The sequence below is a fragment of the Dipodomys ordii genome, unplaced genomic scaffold, assembly GCF_000151885.1.
Source record: "Dipodomys ordii isolate 6190 unplaced genomic scaffold, Dord_2.0 Scaffold2, whole genome shotgun sequence".
Classification (NCBI taxonomy): Eukaryota; Metazoa; Chordata; class Mammalia; order Rodentia; family Heteromyidae; genus Dipodomys; species Dipodomys ordii.
This window is the reverse complement of record NW_012267218.1, coordinates 29199193-29218680: the sequence shown is the minus strand read 5'-3', so window position 1 is coordinate 29218680 and position 19488 is coordinate 29199193. Positions and strand designations below refer to the sequence as shown.

Here is a 19488-nt window from a genome sequence, read left to right as displayed (position 1 = left end):
TTCTTTTTGCTTATGTGGTGCTGGGGAATCGAACCCAGGGCCTCATGCATGCAAGGCAAGCGCTCTACCACTGAGCCACCTTCCCAGGTCCTGAGCCCCAATATTTGGTGCATATATGTTAACAACTTTTATTTCTTCTTGATAGGTTGTTCCACTTTTAATATGAAGTGACCTTTATCTTTCTTGACTAGTTTTTTTTTTTTTACGTCTGTTTTTATCTTACATAAGTACAACTATTCCTGCCTGTCTTCAGGGTCCATTTGCTTAGAAAATCTTTTTTTCATCCTTCGTTCTCAGACTGTATTTTTCTTTGTCAATAATAGGTGTTTCTTTTAGGCAAGAAATGGTTGGATTTTGTTTTTTTAATCCAGTTTGCTGTTTTATGTCTTTAAAATGAAAGGGTTGAAACCATTAATTTTCAGTGTTAATATTGGAAGGTATGCCATATTTCCTATCCTTTATGAAATTTACTTATTTTCTATTTCTCCTTTACTAACTTATTCAACTAGTGAGATTTATTCTGTCCTGTATTTTTCTGTTTTCATTTGTCTTATGTGTGTAGGATTTCTTCAAATATCTTCTGCAGTGCTGATTTAGTGGTCATGAGATCATTTAGCTGCTGTTTATGAATGGAAGGTTTTTATTTTTTTATTGATTATGTGTCCAGCCAACACTGACTAGATAAAGAAAATGCAGTACATATATATCATGGAATATTATACAGCCATAAAAAACAAGTTTGACAAGAAGTGTACTTATTACCTTATTTATACAGCTGTAACCCTTCTAGAGGTACATCACCTTGACAACAAGACTTGGAAAAAAATTATATTAAGCAAAGTAAGCCAGACCTAAAGAAACAAAGGTCTCATGGTTTCCCTTATTTGCAATAACTAGTATACGTCTAGGAGAATCTTACCAGACCAGCAGAAGAGGTCAAAAGCTATGTATATATGACCATATAAGATGATGCTAAGCAAAATGAACCCCAAGATAAGGGACACAAGAGTTTTTTTTCTTGGTCATTGTCGTTTTTAATATACTATATGATTTCTTGTTTCTTTTGTATATTCTTGTCCCATGGTATTATTCTGGTGCCCTTCATCTTTTATATACAGTTTTCTAATTTGAGGAGGAGAAATGAAATAACAAAATGCTGAAACAAGAATGTTGGCCCATTGTAACAATGAGATATACAGGACACTATGTTGAAAATGAACCTTACAACTTGGGGGGGTGGAGTGGGGGAAGTGGGGAGGGAAGGAATAGGAGGGGAAAAACAAAGGAGGGGTATAACAATGCTTGATAGGAAATGTACACATTACCTTACTCATGTACTGTAACCCCTCTGTACAGTATCTTTACAATTTTAAAAAATTGTATTTCCAATAAATGCTCTGTAATAGGTACCTCAGGTTGTTTTCCCCTCACTATGGTGAATACAATAACTGTACTTTTACCCCCTTATATAAAGAGGGTTTTTAAGTGAATTAACTTATTTGAATATGAATCCAATGCCTAATTATACTGCATCACAACTAGGTAGACTAGGTAGACTCCCTTCAATGTATACCTTTATGTATTTGTGTATAATATATATATATATATGTAACATATATATATAGTACACATACATATATCCTCTTTTTAAACAAAAAACATATAAATTTATCTCACTTTAACCAAATTTGATGGAACTTAGTGCACATTTAAAATAATGAGGGGAAGTTGTTTGTAGTGCCCCAGAGCTGTCATCCCAGGACTTAGGAGGCAAGGCAGGGAGATTGTGAGTTCAAGGCCAGTCTGAGCTATATATGAAGTTGAAGCCAGCCTATGCTACATAGCAAGACCCTGTCTCAGAAAAGTAAATGTAACTAAATTAATTTTTCAATAAGCTTTTTAAAGTTGATGCACACAGCTTTTATTGAATATATGTATGCTTATAGAAATGAACCACTGGTGCTCACGTTTACAATCATAGTTATTCAAAAAGCTGAGACCTGGAGGATCATGGTTCAAAACTAGCCCAGGCAGAAAAGTCTATCAGACTTTATCTCCAATTAACCAGCAAAACAGCAGAGCTTGGAGGCATGTCTCAAGTGATAGATCAGTACCAGCAATGAGCAAGAAAAGTGAGTATGTAAGACCCTGAGTTCGAGCCCCTGGTACTAGCATACACCGTACAATATACAGTCTTTAAAAACGTTACTTAATTTTTCCATTCTTTGTAAGTACCTTTTATATTTTCAAATTTTCAATATACATGTATCATTTAATATAGTATATTTAACAATCTTTTCATGTTTCTTTTGAAGTGCCATAATTTCTATTAATAGCATTGAGTTGGTTTTAGAGCATAAACAATAAAGCATGTTGCATTTAAAATGGAAAGAAAACAAATTATTTAAGAAGAAATAGCATCAGAATCCCTTCTTCCTGCAATTATGGGAATTCCCAAAAAGAGATCTCTCCTTTTTTTTAATAACCACAGTAATATCCTAACTTAAGATCAATCAGTGTGGGAGAAGTTGGGAAATTTTTAGAGTACCAGATTTCATGACCCAAAATTATAAAAGTTATAAGAATTAAGTTCACAGTGAAACATAGGGCAATTTATAGGACAGCTATTTAAGAGATTATCATTTAAAAAAAAAAGTACAGATTGAAGTCACAGAATGACCATTTTGACTTTTTTGTTAATTTGTACCAAATCCTGACAGGAAAATTCTCATCTTGGACTTATATGACACTCATTCATCAGTGACACTCATTTGACCTGAGTATTGCAATTACTTAATTAATTTTATTAGTTGATCATTAAACACTAAAAATAACAATGACAATTTAAGCATTTTCTATGACTTTAAAAACATTTTAGAGGGCTAGGAATGTGGCTTAGTGGTACAGTGCTTGCGTAGCATGCATGAAGCCCTGGGTTCAATTCCTTAGTCCACATAAATAGAAAAAGCCAGAAGTGGCGCTGCACCTCAAGTGGTAGAGTGCTACCCTTGAGCAAAAGGAGCTCAGGGACAGTGCCCAGATCCAGAGTTCAAGCCCTAGGACTGGCAAAAAAAAAAAAAGATATTTTTTAACTGTTTCGCCTTAATATTCCACACACTAAAATGATGATATGTTGCAATACCTCCCACTATTATTGAGCAGTCATTCTAAGTCTATGTGTATTTTTGTTAAATAAACTTGAGAGCCCAATATTTATTGTTGTTGTTGTTGTTGTTGTTTTGGGTCCAGTTGTGGGGCCTGAACTCTGGGCCTGGGTCAGCTCTTCAGCTCAAGGCTAGCATTCTACCACTTGAGCCACAGCACCACTTCTGGCTGTTTTTCTTTTTGCTTATGTGGTGCTGGGGAATCGAACCCAGGGCCTCATGCATGCAAGGCAAGCGCTCTACCACTGAGCCACCTTCCCAGGTCCTGAGCCCCAATATTTGGTGCATATATGTTAACAACTTTTATTTCTTCTTGATAGGTTGTTCCACTTTTAATATGAAGTGACCTTTATCTTTCTTGACTAGTTTTTTTTTTTTTACGTCTGTTTTTATCTTACATAAGTACAACTATTCCTGCCTGTCTTCAGGGTCCATTTGCTTAGAAAATCTTTTTTTCATCCTTCGTTCTCAGACTGTATTTTTCTTTGTCAATAATAGGTGTTTCTTTTAGGCAAGAAATGGTTGGATTTTGTTTTTTTAATCCAGTTTGCTGTTTTATGTCTTTAAAATGAAAGGGTTGAAACCATTAATTTTCAGTGTTAATATTGGAAGGTATGCCATATTTCCTATCCTTTATGAAATTTACTTATTTTCTATTTCTCCTTTACTAACTTATTCAACTAGTGAGATTTATTCTGTCCTGTATTTTTCTGTTTTCATTTGTCTTATGTGTGTAGGATTTCTTCAAATATCTTCTGCAGTGCTGATTTAGTGGTCATGAGATCATTTAGCTGCTGTTTATGAATGGAAGGTTTTTATTTTTTTATTGATTATGTGTCCAGCCAACACTGACTAGATAAAGAAAATGCAGTACATATATATCATGGAATATTATACAGCCATAAAAAACAAGTTTGACAAGAAGTGTACTTATTACCTTATTTATACAGCTGTAACCCTTCTAGAGGTACATCACCTTGACAACAAATGTGTGTGTGTGTGTGTGTGTGTGTGTGTGTGTGTGTGTGTACGTACAGAAAAATGAAATGGTTTTTAGGAAAGAGGATAGAACTAGCAACTGTAACCCCTCTGGAGGTACATTACCTTGACAATAAACACACACACACACCCCGACACCTCTCAGGAGATTGAGATCTGAGGATTGTGGTTCAAAGCCAGCCTGGGCAGGAAAGTCCTCGAGACTCTTATTTCCAATAAACCACTAGAAAACCGTAAGTGGTGCTGTGGCTCAAGCGGTAAAGTGCTCACCTTAAGCTGAAGAGTGCAAGGACAGCACCCAAGCTCAGAGTTCAAGCCCCACAACCGACAAAAAATAAATAAGTAAATAAATGCACGCACACATATACATACACACACACACATATAAAGAAAAATCAAGTGATTTTTAGGAAAGAGGATGGAACTAGAGAACATCATGTGGGGGAAGCGATGGGAAGTGGGAAGGGAAAGAGGATGGATAATATTGAAATGCATTGTTTATTTGTGTAAGGATGACATAAGGAATCACACTGATAACTGATGAACAATGAGTGGAGAGGGAAGACATATAAAGAGAGGTTAATCTTATTAAGTTATAGTATATTTGTGTGTGCAATACCATGGTGAAACTTCCTTGTACAGTTAATATATTTAAAAAGAAAAAAAGTGAATTATAGGAAAATGAAATAAGCTCTGTACTGGCACAGGTACCAGCAAGTGGGGAGTAATTAAGAGTGTGAATTAGGGTAAATGTTGAAATTGTTTTAAGAGAGGAGGAGAACTGAGGAAGAATGATATAATGGGTGTGTGTGTATGCATGTGTAGATATGTCACAATGAAACCCCCTTATACAAGTAATATATACTAATAAAAATATTTCTTTAAAGTATATGTAACGCAAATTGAGGAATGTCTACAAATAATTGAGCTTAAAACAAGATAGATCTCTGCCAGTCAAAAATAATATGAAAACTTTTAAATTATAGATAGATAGATAGATAGATAGATAGATAGATAGATAGATAGATGATGGCCATTTAGTGCTATGCAGACTAGTGTCTTTCACGGCCAAGAGTTCTCAGCTTCTCTTACTAACTGGATACCAGCCTCTGACATCAGAAACAAGGCTCCCCACTCATTTCCATAAGGGCATATGATCTTAAAGGTGCTAAAGCAGAGTTCTCAGGCTGTGACATACTGTTAACATTTGTGTCATATTCTCATGTGATCTCATTCTACTACTGCTGTGCCACAGATGGAGTTGTTTTCAAGAGGGTCATGACTAAGGATAGTGCATGTGTGCACATGTGTGCTTGCATGAATGAGTATGTACCCATTGCTAAGATTAAGTCATGCTACCAGCCATGAGTGATCTCATTTGAAATGCTATAATATACTGAAGTGTCCAGAATTCATTTAGTATTGGAAAGGAAATGTATGGTTACTAAAAAAAAAATCTGTTGATAGAAAATGCCTTGAGATCAGTTGTTGGACAACACAACACTTTTTTAAAAAACGTTATACAGAGGGGTTACAGTTACATGGGTAAGGTAATAAGTACATTTCTTGTCGAGCATTGTTACCCCCTCCTTTCCTCCTTTGTTTTCTTCTACTATCCCTTCCCTCCCCCAACACAACACTTTTTTCAACCATTACAACTTGGTTTTTATAAAGTCAAAAGTTTGCATATTTTAAAGTTTGAAGAGTAGGTAAGTCGTTTGTTACCTAAAAAAATCTGTGAAATCAACTTTCTTTGAAGGAAAAAATATGCTTTTAAGTGTTCTGTGGAAGCCATTATTTTTTATTGTATTGGTTTGATTTTCTCAGAATAAAAATCATAATTCTAATATTCAGAAAACTTAAAGCAAATACATTTTTAAATTTTCAAATAAATCATTTTTGTCTTTTTATTGGTATGTAAATATTAATATAGTAAAGATTACACCCTGTAATTTTTCATGTTTTAAAATATGTTTAAAATTTTTCCTTTGTCCATGAGCATTCTTCATAAATAGCACTTTCACCTGCATGATAGTTCATCATAAGGATAGGTCATTTAAATATTTATATTATTGATCTGGAGTCTCTTTTCATTTTTTAGTAATGTAACCAACTCTGAAATAAACATGTGATAAAGATAAATGTATTTTCTTAATTTCTACAAGAGAAATTACTGGGTCAGTAAATATGACAGTGTTTAAGATTTGGCTTTGCTTTTAAGGAAAATCATACTTAAGTTGTTAAAGGATTAATAACACATCTTGTGAACGCATCTTGATTGACAGTATAACTACTCTGGATAATTGCTGTAAGCACTATCATGCATTGATTGTATGTAATCTCTTATTTTAAGCACCAGGATGCATCTTTTCTGTCTTCTATTCTTTGGGACAAGAGGTCTGACTGAGCCCTTTATAAGCTGTGCCATACAAGCACTCATATATATGTTCTTTATGACTGTTTGCCTACTCAACTGCCCTCACACTTCTTCCTTTTCTTTCAGATGGAATGGGTCGAGTCCTTGCTCAAGATGTATATGCAAAAGACAACCTACCCCCATTTCCAGCATCAGTAAAAGATGGCTATGCTGTCCGAGGTAAATGTTTTAATTTTCTTCACAAATAAATATTCTTCACTACCATCAGACTCATACTAAGTTTTTTTATTCCTTCTTTTGGCACCTACACTTATAACAAGACAGAGCCCAGGTCTGGAAGCTTTCCAGATGTTTTCTAATTGAAAACATCTATATGATCCCAGCAGGGGATTGGGGAAATGAAGAGTTTCCCAACACAGGGAATAATTGAAGCAATCTGTTCTCTTGCTTTAAACTCAGACATCCGTAAAGGGCTTGATGAAGGCAAGCGTGAGAGAAACCTCTAATTCTCTCACAGATGCCATATTTTAAAGCTCTGGAACCCCAGATGGTACTGGCAGATCATGCCCTCAGAGTTGCCTGATATTGCATGAAGTTTAAAAGCAAATACTAAATAGTATTTGCCTGCCTACAGTCTAACCTTAAGAACTCAAGATCAAAATGTAACTAAATTGCTTAGAAACTTTTCATAGATTTTTTTGCTTTTCCATACAAATAGATATACATTTTGCTGTGGTTTTATTGAGCTAATTATGGTACTTTGCCTTTCATTCTTATTTCTTATGAGACTATTTGAAATCTATTCTTAGCAATTTTCAAAATGTGATATATTGTTATATATTGTTATAATAAAATATGCTATTATATTGTTATTCTGTTAGTGATTATTCAGTCTAAGCTTGTATTTTACATTTTCTTTCTTTTTTTTTTTTTGGTTGGTCATGGGGCTTGAACTCAGCCTAGGAGCTATCCCTCAGCTCAAAGTGAGCACTCTACCACTTGAGCTACAGCGCCACTTCTGGTTTTGTGAGTGGTTTATTGGAGATAAGATTCTCACGGACTGCCCAGGCTGGCTTTGAACTTTGATCCTCAGATCTTAGCCTCCTGCAAAAAAAAGTAGCTAGGATTATAGGTGTGAGCCATCTGTGCCTCGTTATTTTAAATTTTTCAAAAATATTTCCTGTCTGAGCCAGACACTGGGCTCACGCCTGTAATCCTATTTAGTAGGCTAAGATCTAAGAATTGAGGTTCAAAGCCAGCCCAGACAGAAAGTCCCGAGACTCTTACTAACCACTAGAACTAACCACCAGAAAACCAGAAGTAGAGCTGTGGCTCAAGTAGTAGAGCACTCACCTTGAGCTGAATTGCTCAGAGTCAGCACCCAAGCCCAGAGTTCAAGCCCCACGACCAACCAAAAAAAAAATCCTGTCTGGATGCTGGTGGCTCACACCTGTATCTAGCTACTCTGGATTGTGGTTCAAAGCTAGCCTAGAAAAGAAAGTCTGGAAGACTCTTCTCTCCAATTAACCAACAAAAAGTCAGAAGTGAAGCTGTGGCTTAAGTAGTAGAGCACTAGCCATAAATAGGTAGGTAGGTAGGTAGGTAGGTAGGTAGATAGATAGATAGATAGATAGATAGATAGATAGATAGATAGATAGATAGATAATACCATGTAATGTCTCAATACATGTATACATTGTATAACACTCAAATCAGGATAAACATATGTCCTTAAAGGTCAGTTTGGTTTTAACGGTAATATGAAGCTTTTGTTTTTATTTTTCAACCACATCTAGCATTAAAATAATACTTTTCTTAAAATTAAGCACATTTATTAGTCACCATGTTATCCTACCATTATTTATTGTTTTATATTGGAGGCAGCATAGCAAAGGGTTAAGGCTAGGTATGGAACTTTCAAATAAAGCCCAGGGGATATGGGTTCTAGTACTAGATTTATTTCTATAACCTTGAACAAACCACTTAAAGTTTTTGAGCCTCATTTTTCTCATCTGTAAAATAGCAATCAATATAACAATACTTACTCCAGCAGAGAGTTGTAAGATTTAAGACAATTGCCTGCCACACACAAAATAAGAACACTCAATAATTTTTTAAATGATCACATGATAGTACTATACCTATTATTGTTGCTTTTGTGATGTATTTTCTTAGACATCTCTGAAAATTTGGAAGTGGGTATGGAGTTCATTCCCATAATCCCAGCACTTGGGAAGCTAACACAGGAGGATCACAGGTTCAAAGCCACTCTAGGCTGTAGAGCAAGACCCTCCCTGTCAAACAATCAACAAAAAATCTGGAGAATAACATTTATATTAATTATTGCCTTCATTCTGTGTAAATAAAATAGTGGAGAGAATGACCTTATGTTGTAATTTGTACTAGTGTGTCTTTTTTTATACCAGTGTATTTTTTCTAAGGATGTCTATCTTAAATGTGCCTTATTTAGCTTGATCTTATTAGACAGGAATATTTCTGAAACAAGCAAAATCCAAATACAGATAACCAATTCATAATGAGTACTATATTTTACCTTCTAAAATTATTTCCTTTTGTAGTATTTATGAAAATGAATATTGTTTTACAAGGAAAATTATTTTTCTCATAGTTTCATTGATTCTTCTTGTTTCTTATTCTTCATCTAAAAACTAAACTCTATTTTGACCTGATAGTTTGTAGTCATAAAGACTATAATAAAATGACTAAGAATTCTCATTTGCAAAGTAGAACAAACGGCTAGAGTGGTTGAAATGCTCATGACAAGCAAGTCTGTTTTTTACATTCTTGTAATATAAAATAGGAGAGGGAGAAAATAATTTTTTATGCAGAATTTCTCTCAAAGAGAATGATATTCTGTGATTTTACAAGAGGTAAAAGCAGCTCCATAAAAAGAAAGTATTGTTCTGAGTTTTCCTTGTTGCCAAAAAATTAGCCTACATGTCACAAAAGAGCTTTTCTGCTACTGTAAAATCTATTCAAGAAAATTTGTGTAAAATTATATGCTCAATCTCATTTATTCTTTTGATTCAAAAGATGTTGCTTTTTTTTCTCAAAAAACAATCTCCAATGACTTCTCGTGAAATTTTTTTTTAAATCCAAGAGATGTGCTAGCTGCTGATTTACATTTCTTTCCTATAAAGTGTTGATAGTTTTCTAAGATATGTAACATTTCTCAGAGACATAAAACATAAGTTAATCTTTGTGGGTATAGCTACATCACAAGTAGGAATGAATTTTCTATATTACAATTAAAATAGCAAAAGTCCTCAGTAAACAAAGAAATATGGTTTTAGAATTTAGGCTGGATTTTTCCCTTTACAGCTTATCAACTTTGTCTGTAATTCAGGACCATTCATTGGTCTTTTCATTGCTATAACCCCAAACCTAGACAGTGTTTTTGTTAAAAAAAAAAAAAAATCCTTGAGGCAATTGTTGTAGCTTTCTATACTTTCTATTTCGTGTACCTCCTTCTTTCCACCTGTTTTCCTTTACTCAGTTCCTTTCTCCCCACTCCCTTTATTCTCCCTTTTTTCTTCTTCTCTGCCTTTACCTTAGGCCTTCCAGTAATAACCAGTGGCACTTGTGATCATTGCTAACCCTCTAGGTGTAAAGAGGTTGCTAACTTGCTCTGGATCACTAAGCATTAGCCAGTATCCTTCAGAAACATTTGGGATAAAACTCCAAACCAGTTGGAGGATCACTTTCTTTAAGGTATGTGGGCTGAAAAATCAAGATAGTAAAAAAATGACTAAGAAAATAAATAGAAACAATATTTTAACAATATGAAGAAAGAATAAAATACAAAGAACACAGGAAGCAAATGATAATGTCAAAAATAATAGGAAGTCCTGTAGACTAAAATCTGAACAGAGGAAGAATTTAAAAGACAAAAGTAGGAAAATGAAATTAAAGTAACATATTAAAGAAAGAATCAATTTATTTTTATCCTTTATATTTTTGAATTTTTAGTTTTCCCTCACAAGACCAAGCTAATCGATGTAGTCACACAGTCTGATAAAGATGTGAGAGTATCTTATCTTACAATTTCTGCCTAGATGTTGAGAAGGCCAAAAGCCAAAATCTCTCACAATCCCAAGTTTAACTTTCTTGGAAAAGTTCAGTTTGAAAGGCATTTCCCTCCATAACTTGTTTTGGAATCATTTAGGAAAAGGGAGTGTTTTTAATTATTTTGAGATCCATGAGTAACATGCAATTTTGAAAGGCTATATTAAGAAATATCCAGGCCATTTCAGTAAAGATTATTTTTTAGGTTTGTTTTGTCTTTGTTTTACATATTTATTTTAAATATTTATGGAAAACTGTTTTAAAATTTTTAAACTGCCTATTATCTAGCTGCCTGGCCATTATTAAATTTTTATGGGGTCTAATCTGTATCTAGTATATTGAACTGCAGTAAAATTAATGTAGATAGTACATAGCCATTCTGAATTAGAATTAGTTCTTAGTCTTTCAATGATACTTGATACTCATGTTTTAGGACTTAATGTTTTATTTGAGTCCTCTCCAGGGTCGCAGTTCTTCATCTCAACATTCTGTTATTATTGCCTTCCGCTGTAGATTAGTTTAGATGAAGAGGGCCCAATGATACAGAGAATATTACCTACATGAGCAGATAGATAATTTAGAATAAGTAACTTTAGCTAATTCCAAAACAGTTAAAATATAGTAGTTAATGAAATGAGTACTCCTTTCCCAAAAGTAACAATAAATAGTTTCTTACTTATTCAGCATACTCTTACCTACCGCCCACAAAAAAGGACAGCAGATTATAAATTCAAAATAGTTTAGCTGGCTTATACTTCAGTATGATTGCTATAAGTTTGAATCTCTTACTCCAGTCACATCATCTTCCTTCATCACCTTCCTCACCCTAAACCTTCCTAGAATTCTAATTTTAGCATAAACAAAATGCCTATCCATTCTTAGTGTACCTTCATAAACAATAGACAAATTGTTAATCCCTCTGTGAAAGACTTTCCTGGTATCTCTAAAGCTATTTATGTAGGCCTCCATTTATTTGGCCCTAATACAAAGAAATGCTTAGCTTAAAATAAATGAACAACTAGATAATGTTATAAGAGGCTTAAGAAGTGGTCACATATATGGCTGGGAAATGAAAATGAAGGATATTTCTTTGACAGTGGTTAGAGGATACTTATTTTCTGTATAGTGACTATCTACTGGTTTCAATTTTAAATCAAATGATATAACCATAAATCTTTAATCTCAGGTGAACATTAATGAAACAGGAAAAAAAATCCAGGTGCCTATGGCTTATGTCTGTAATCTTAACTATACAGGAGGTTGAGATCCAGAGGACTGCAGTTTGAGGCTAGTCTGGGCAGAAAAGTTGATGACACTCTCCAAAATACCAGCATAAAGCAGGGCTCGAGGTATGGCTCAGATTGTGTAGAGTGCAGCCAAGCAAATGTGAGTTCAAACCTTGTCATCTGCACAAAATAAAAGGAACAGTTTCAAGGTCTAGCATTAACCTATATGAATTGTTTACATAATCCATGTGTTGCTAGGGTTTGATTTATGTTGGTTTTATTGCTTCTCAAATTAAATTCTGCAGTTACAAAGCAGAAAAGAAAACTCATTAGTAAATTCATTAGAATTAGTGAGGGAAAGATTCCAGGCTTTGCAGAAGCCCCCAGAATCTATCCATCTTTTCTAGTATGGCTTATTTAATTTCTTCCAAGCTTTAGGCTCATATACCACCAGGCCTCCACTTCTGTCCCTTCCCAGTCAAGATTTTAAGACTTAGCTTGAAAAAAATAGCACCTTTCTTTTTTTTTTTTTTTTTTGGGTCAGTCGTGGGGCTTGAATTCTGGGCCTGGGTGCTGTCCCTGAGCTCTTTAGCTCAAGGCGAGCCCTCTACCACTTGAGCCACAGCGCCACTTCTGGTTTTCTAGTGGTTTATTGGAAATAAAGAGTCTTACGGACTTTCTTGCCCGGGCTGGCTTTGAACCATGATCCTCAGATCTCAGCCTCCTGAGTAGCTAGGATTACAGGCGAAAATAGCACCTTTCTTAATAATTTAAAATAAATACTACCAAGTTAGATTGCTTTCTGTTTGTAATAAATGGTAAGCCTTTTGATGTTCCTCGTAAAGTCAGATGTTTACAATTCACCAGTTATTTCTTGTTTCCTTTTATTCCAAAATTTTTAATAATCACTTGGTCTTCTAATGTTCTGCTCTTCAAAAATAGTGGTCTAAGGACAGCAGCAGCTACAGAAGCTTGATCTCAGATCTGATGAGTCAGAAACTGTTTTTATATGATCTTCAGATTAATTGGATATACATTAAAGTTTAGGAAACACTGTTGCAGAGTAAATAATAAATTGACTCCTCTGGAGCTGGGAATGTGGCTTAGTGGTGGAGTGCTTGCCTACCATGCATGAAACCTCAGGTTTGATACCTTAGTACCACATAAACAGAAAAACCCAGAAGTGGCACTGTGGCTCAAGAGGTAGAATGCTAGCCTTGAGCAAAAGAAGCTCAGGGACAGTGCCCAGGCCCCCTGAGTTCAAGCCCCAGGACTAGCAAAGAAAGAAGGAAAGAGAGAAAGAAAAAAGAATTCCTTTGTTGATACCAAGGACCTTCTATATAGATGCTTGGATGAGACTTCCTTTGCCAGCAATAGTCACATTTACCACATGGAAAGTCAGGGAAAGGTAGAAAATGTCATCAGATAGCAGGTATTCTATCCCCAGATTCTATCACCAGATGGTGCATCTTTCCTGATAACTTTGCTTCTAAAGCATTCTTTCAGATATTTACCTCTCTGAAGCCCAATACTAGGTTTTCTTCTAGTTTGCTCTAGATAAGTACTCATCATTCAGTGATGTATGAGCATGTATGCACAATATTGATGGCAACCTTGAGGTCATTTGGGGAAAGGGGGAAGAACTAGAGAAAAGACTTGAATAGCAAACTATTTCAAAAGATAAATAAAGCTGGTACAGAGTTCATAATCTAGTTGAAATGGTTAAATATATACATTTATGAAATTATTTTTAGTTTTTTGCAAGGTATTATAAGTCCAAGGCAGTTTACAAACTTCGGTCCCAAGTATTGTTGAAATTTCAGACTTATTTATCTCTTCTTTTAACAAGAACTCATCATTAACAATGAGCTAGATACTGTGGTATACAAAATGACATAATCTACATTGCATATTAAAGCAGTTTCTCTAAACATTCTTTTTTTAAAAAAAAAGTGTTGGAGTTTAAACTCAGGGGCCTTGTGATTTCTAGGCATATACTCTTACCACTTGAACCCCAACTCAGCCTAAACATTCTTATGATGGAAATGCAGATTCAGATTTCAAAGAAAATGTACTTGTATCAGCATAAAATACATAGAATAATAGCAGATATAGAACTTTTGTGTTCGTAATTTTATTTGTACATACAAAAGAATCTTTGGAACTATGCTTATTCACTTATTGAATATTCTGAGTATGTCACATATTGTACATTTATTTAACACATGCTATATGGTAAATGCTAAGGACTCCTTTGAAGCAAGTAAACAATTAACTGCAAATACATTTGGAAGCCAGGCTACACTGGAGCAGATTACTCTTGAGGGGAGGCAAATCCAACAGGACTTTATTAAAAGTCATGAGCTCAGTCCTAAAACCTAAGATGTCTTTAATCTGAAGACACTGATAAGGAAAGTATACCACAAGTAGAGGAAGTAGCATGTCACAGACTCAATTTCTAGTGCCGTAGTTGCCTGAAGGTACCAAGATAAGACATCTTGGTACCTTCAGGCAACTACGGCACTAGAAATTAAGGATAGTTAGATAGAATATAAGATGTAAGCAACACATAAAGAGCTAGGCATCAGTAGCTCACACCTGTAATTCTAGCTACTCAAAAAGCTGACATCTGAGGATCATGGTTCAAATCCAGCCCAGGAAAGAAAGTCCATGAGACTCTTATCTCCAATGAGCCACCAAAAAGCTAGAAGTACAACTGTGGCTGAAATAGTAAAGTACCAGCCTGGAACAAAAAAACTCAAGGACAGCACATCGGCCAAGGGAAGGGGAGAAATGTAATGTGTTTTTGCTTCTATATTCCAGTTCAGAAACAGCATTGTTTCTGATGTATTGTGGTGCCAGCTGTGTGGCTCTAACTCGGGGTCTTATGTCCTAGGTAGGCTATTTCACTCACATCTAGTTTTCTACCACTTGAGTACCAGTTCTGACTTTTGGCTGGTTAATTGAAGGTAAGAGTATTATGGATTTGTCAGTTTGGCCTGGCTTCAAGCCATGATCCTCATACTCAGCCTCCTGAATAGCTAGGACTACAGCATGAGTGACTGGCACTCAGCTGATCTATTATTTTTTTAAGTGTTTTGACTGTGCTGGGTAGTTAAAGCCTGGACTTTAACACTGCCTATCCCACTAACCAAAACTTGTTTGAGGTGCTTTTCTGAGTTGCTTATTGTGTAATTCATTTTTCAACTATAGAATGAAGAACTGATCATATGTTCTTCCTACTTCAATTGAGTATCATGAAGACAGACAGGAAGAAGAAGTCTGTAGAAAAGTAGAAACACAGAGACATGCATAGTGGTATATGCACAAACATATTAATGGCTGTGTACTCACATATTACACTAGGCAAAAAGAATATCCTAATAGAAAAGCACAAGTGTGAAAATTATGGAGTGACCGGAAATCTACCTGCAGTGTCACCAAGAAAGCACACAATTATCAACACCTGTACTGTACTGGAGTTATTGGATACTAAATATCAACCAGTAACAGCCATTGTCTAGTCCAGGAATTCCAAACAATATCTCACCTTTCTGAAAACTTGCCAAGTAATTGGAGTAAAATTTTTGAAACCCAGTACCACCTAACCACTATTATGGCCAAAGCATTCCCTATTGGTAAGACAGGATTTCTGCTTTAAAGTATTTTGGTATTTATTTTGCCATGGAGATATTTAGTGTGTTTCTCAAATAAAAAAATTCCTGGTTCAAAAAAAATTTTTGAAACCCAATATTAGGTTCTTGTTCTTTGCAACAGGTCCATAGTGATGCTTATACTTGGCTCTGTTTTATATTATAGCTGCTGATGGCCCAGGAGATCGTTTCATCATTGGGGAATCCCAAGCTGGTGAACAGGTGAGATTTATAGGCCCCAAAGAAACTGAAGATTTCTACATCATATACTTTGAGCTTGAAATTCTAAATTTTTGTCACCATAGTTATAGTAATGTTATAGAAGGATTACTTAGAAGCCTGTTAATGAATGGATAGTTCTCCTGAGAACCAAAAGAATCAGTTCTTAATTTAAAGAACCTATGTTGAACTAGGCACTGGTGGCTTACTCCTGTAAGCCTAGCTACTCAGGAGGCTGAGATCTGAGGATCACAGTTCAAAGCCAGCCCAGTCAGCAAAGTCCATGAGACTCTTAGCTCCAATAAACCACTAGAAATTGGGAAGTGGCACTATGGTTCAAGCGGTAGAGCTCTAGCCTTGAGCTGAACTGCTGAGGGACAGTGCCCAGACCCAGAGTTCAAACCCCATGACTGACAAAATAAAGACCCTGGAAGTGGCACTGTGGCTCAAGCGGTAGAGCGCTCGCCTTGAGCTGAAGAGGGCAAGGACAGAGCCCAAAGCCCAGAGTTCAAGCCCCATGACAGACAAAAAAAAAAAAAATTTAAATGGTTACTTTAAAAAAAAAAGACCCTATATTGATTAATATATGGCAGAATGTTGCCACAGACATGCTTCAGGATAGTAACTCTGTTAAAATATTTTTCTGGGTCACATGTGATGGTAATCCCAGCTACTGACAAGGCAGAGATAGGAGAATTATGATTCCAGCCCAGCAAAAGTTAATGAGACTCTATCTCAGAAACAAGCTGGTCATGGTGGTTCTTGCCTGAAATTCCAGCTGTAAGAGAGTGGAGCTAAGATGATAACCAAATAAGACTGGCCTAGGCAAAAAGATCACAGGAACAAAAAAACTTAAGGCATGATTCAAGTGGTAGAACACCAACATAACAAGCAAAACATCCTAACTTCAATCCCTAGTGCCACCAACTAAAATGACAATTTAATGTAAAATAAAATATAAAATAAATAATAGGTAACTATTAACTTTAACAAACTAAGGGAAATATTTCACAAATCATTTTAATGTATCATTTCAGTGGACTCCATTCATTTACAGTGTGTATTGTCTACTTTTAAGTGGCTATATAAATGTTCTTATATATCCAGTATTTTTAACATTGAATTATCTGTAATGATAGCTGATCAGAATCCTTTGCCTGCCATTTAGAATGTATTATCAAAAAAAGCCAACTTATCAAAAATCATTACAGTAGGTAGGCCCAGGGGCTCATGCCAGTAGGACCAACTGTTTGGGAAACAGATCAGGACAATCATAATTCAAGGCCATGCAGCAAAAGAAGTTAGAAGTTAGCAAGACCTCTCCTCCCTATCTTAATCAGTAAGTTAGGTATTATGGTACATTCAAGCTATGCCAGAGGCATAACTAAGAATAATTAGTTCATGCTAGACCAGGCAAAAAATGGGAGACACTAACTAAAGCAAAAAGGGCTGGAAGCATGGCTCAATCATAGGGCACCTGCCCACCAAGTCCTAAATTCATACCCCTAGGATTATGAGGGTGGCAGGAGGACTAGGAGGAGGAAGAAAGGAGAAGAAAGGCAAGAGTAGGGCAAAGAAGAAAGGAAGGCAAAAAGGAAAGAAAAACTGACTAGGTGGGCATAGGTGCCCTGTGCCTACAGTCCTCACTACTCAGGAAGCTGGGATCTGAGGATTGCAATTCAAAGCCAGCCCAGTCATGAAAGTCCATGAGATTCTTATCCCCAATTAACTGTGAAAACACTGGAAGTAGAATTGTGGGTCAAGTGGAACAATGCCTTGAGAAAACAAGCTTTGTGTTCAAGCCTCAGGAACACACACACACACACACACACACACACACAGCAATTTCCCCATTTAAGCAATAGTTCAATAGTGTGGAACAATGCCTTGAGAAAACAAGCTTTGTGTTCAAGCCTCAGGAACACACACACACACACCAATTTCCCCATTTAAGCAATAGTTCAATAGTATTAAGTAATTCATGACTTAGCATTTTTAATATTTAGTAGACATCTTTGAAAATGTGTCTTCTATGTGGAAATTAATACTGTATTGGATTTTTCTTGTAGGGAAAATTTGAAACATTCCTTTTTCCAACTCTAAATTATGGTCCTAACAAGTGACTGTTCTGAAGCCGGACCAAATTTACTACATGAATCTTACATAAATATGTTTTCTTCATTGTAGAAGTTAATAGGGTAGATCCTGTCTCATATATCATCTGTACAATAACATTGATTATGAATATCTTCTTTTTCAATTTCAAAATTAGTGTTTAATCCATGTCATTATAAAACCAGGTTACTTTTTAATGATTTAATTACATTTGTAAGACATTTGTTACTAATGGATCATTGACCTAAAACGTTTTTTAAAGATTTTCAAGAGCAGTAATTAAGATAACTTTTCTAGTTTGCCTTTTTTAAACAGAATTTTAGCTAATAAAATGCTGATTTTATCAAACTTCAAAATATCAGTAAATTACATAAAATACTGTTTCTATATTTGTCACTCACAATATCCTATGTTCTACCATTTTTCCTAACGTACTCCTAAATCACTTTACATAAGAAAATTTATATTATTTTAGTGAAGGGCAAGTAGGGTAAATAAAAGTGACAGTTCATCAAAACAAGGCACTTGGAAAGACAACTGATAACTCATTTTCTTACAAACAAAATCAGCTTAAATCAAATTGACACCTCTTGGGTGTGATTACACCTAATTATCAGTTAGTGTCTATTACATTAGGCCAGAATGAGTAAAACCATTAAGATTCTTTCATTGTTTACAAAACTGCTACAACCCCTCCAGATATAGGAATAATCAATTGTTTCTCTTGTGTTTTTCTTCCAGCCAACTCAGACAGTAATGCCAGGACAAGTCATGCGTGTTACAACAGGTGCTCCAATCCCCTGCGGTGCTGATGCAGTAGTGCAAGTGGAAGATACTGAACTTATCAGGGAATCAGATGATGTATGTCACCACCAGGTTCCTATGGCAGTATTGCAAGTCCATGATTTCCACAGTGTTTATGAGATGACCTGAGGTGTTTTTTTTTAATTATGTTTGGGTCTTACATTACCATAATATGTAAGAAATATGTGGGTAAATAAGAAATTGCATTAGGCTTGAAAAATCATTTGTCACAGGAAGAAGGGTTTGGGGGCTGTTATCATAATGGAATTTGAAATATGTTTAACACAGAAATTCCTGTGTAAACAAAGAAACTACCTCACAACAGAAGAACAATATTAATAATTATATATCTTCTAGCTGAGAAGTTTGTTACTGACACTAGCTTTTTATAAAGTATGAAGGTTAGCTGGACACTGGTGGCTCCTACTTGTAATCCTAGCTACTCAGGAGGCTGAGATCTGAAGATCGAGGTTCAAAGCCAGCCCAGGCAGGAAAGTCCATGAGACTCTTATCTCCAATAAACTACTCAGAAAAAGCTGAAAGTGGTGCTGTAGCTCAAGGGGTGGAGCATTATCCTTGAGCTCAGAGAGGCTCAGAGACAGTGCCTAGGCCCAGAGTTCAAGCCCTAGAACCAGAAGGAAAAAGAAATATATATATCAGAAGGTTAAATCAGAATTTAATAGACAAGAATCCCAAGAATTTAATAGACAAGAATCAAAGTACAGGGGCTGGGAAGGTGGCTCAGTGGTGGAGCGCTTGCCTTGCATGCCTGAGGCCCTGGGTTCGATTCCTCAGCACCACATAAGCAAAAAGAAAAAAGCCAGAAGTGGCACTGTGGCTCAAGT

General features: G+C 35.6%; 1 protein-coding gene across 1 annotated transcript in view; it reads left to right on the top strand.

Moving 5' to 3' along the window:
* Positions 1–19488, top strand: part of Gphn (gephyrin) — a 397524-nt gene that overhangs the window by 311541 nt on the left and 66495 nt on the right. The window contains exons 12-14 of the mRNA XM_013016472.1: positions 6667–6759; positions 15672–15727; positions 18581–18700. Of these exons, the coding sequence (XP_012871926.1) occupies positions 6667–6759; positions 15672–15727; positions 18581–18700 (269 nt within the window). The remainder of the gene's footprint in view (positions 1–6666; positions 6760–15671; positions 15728–18580; positions 18701–19488) is intronic.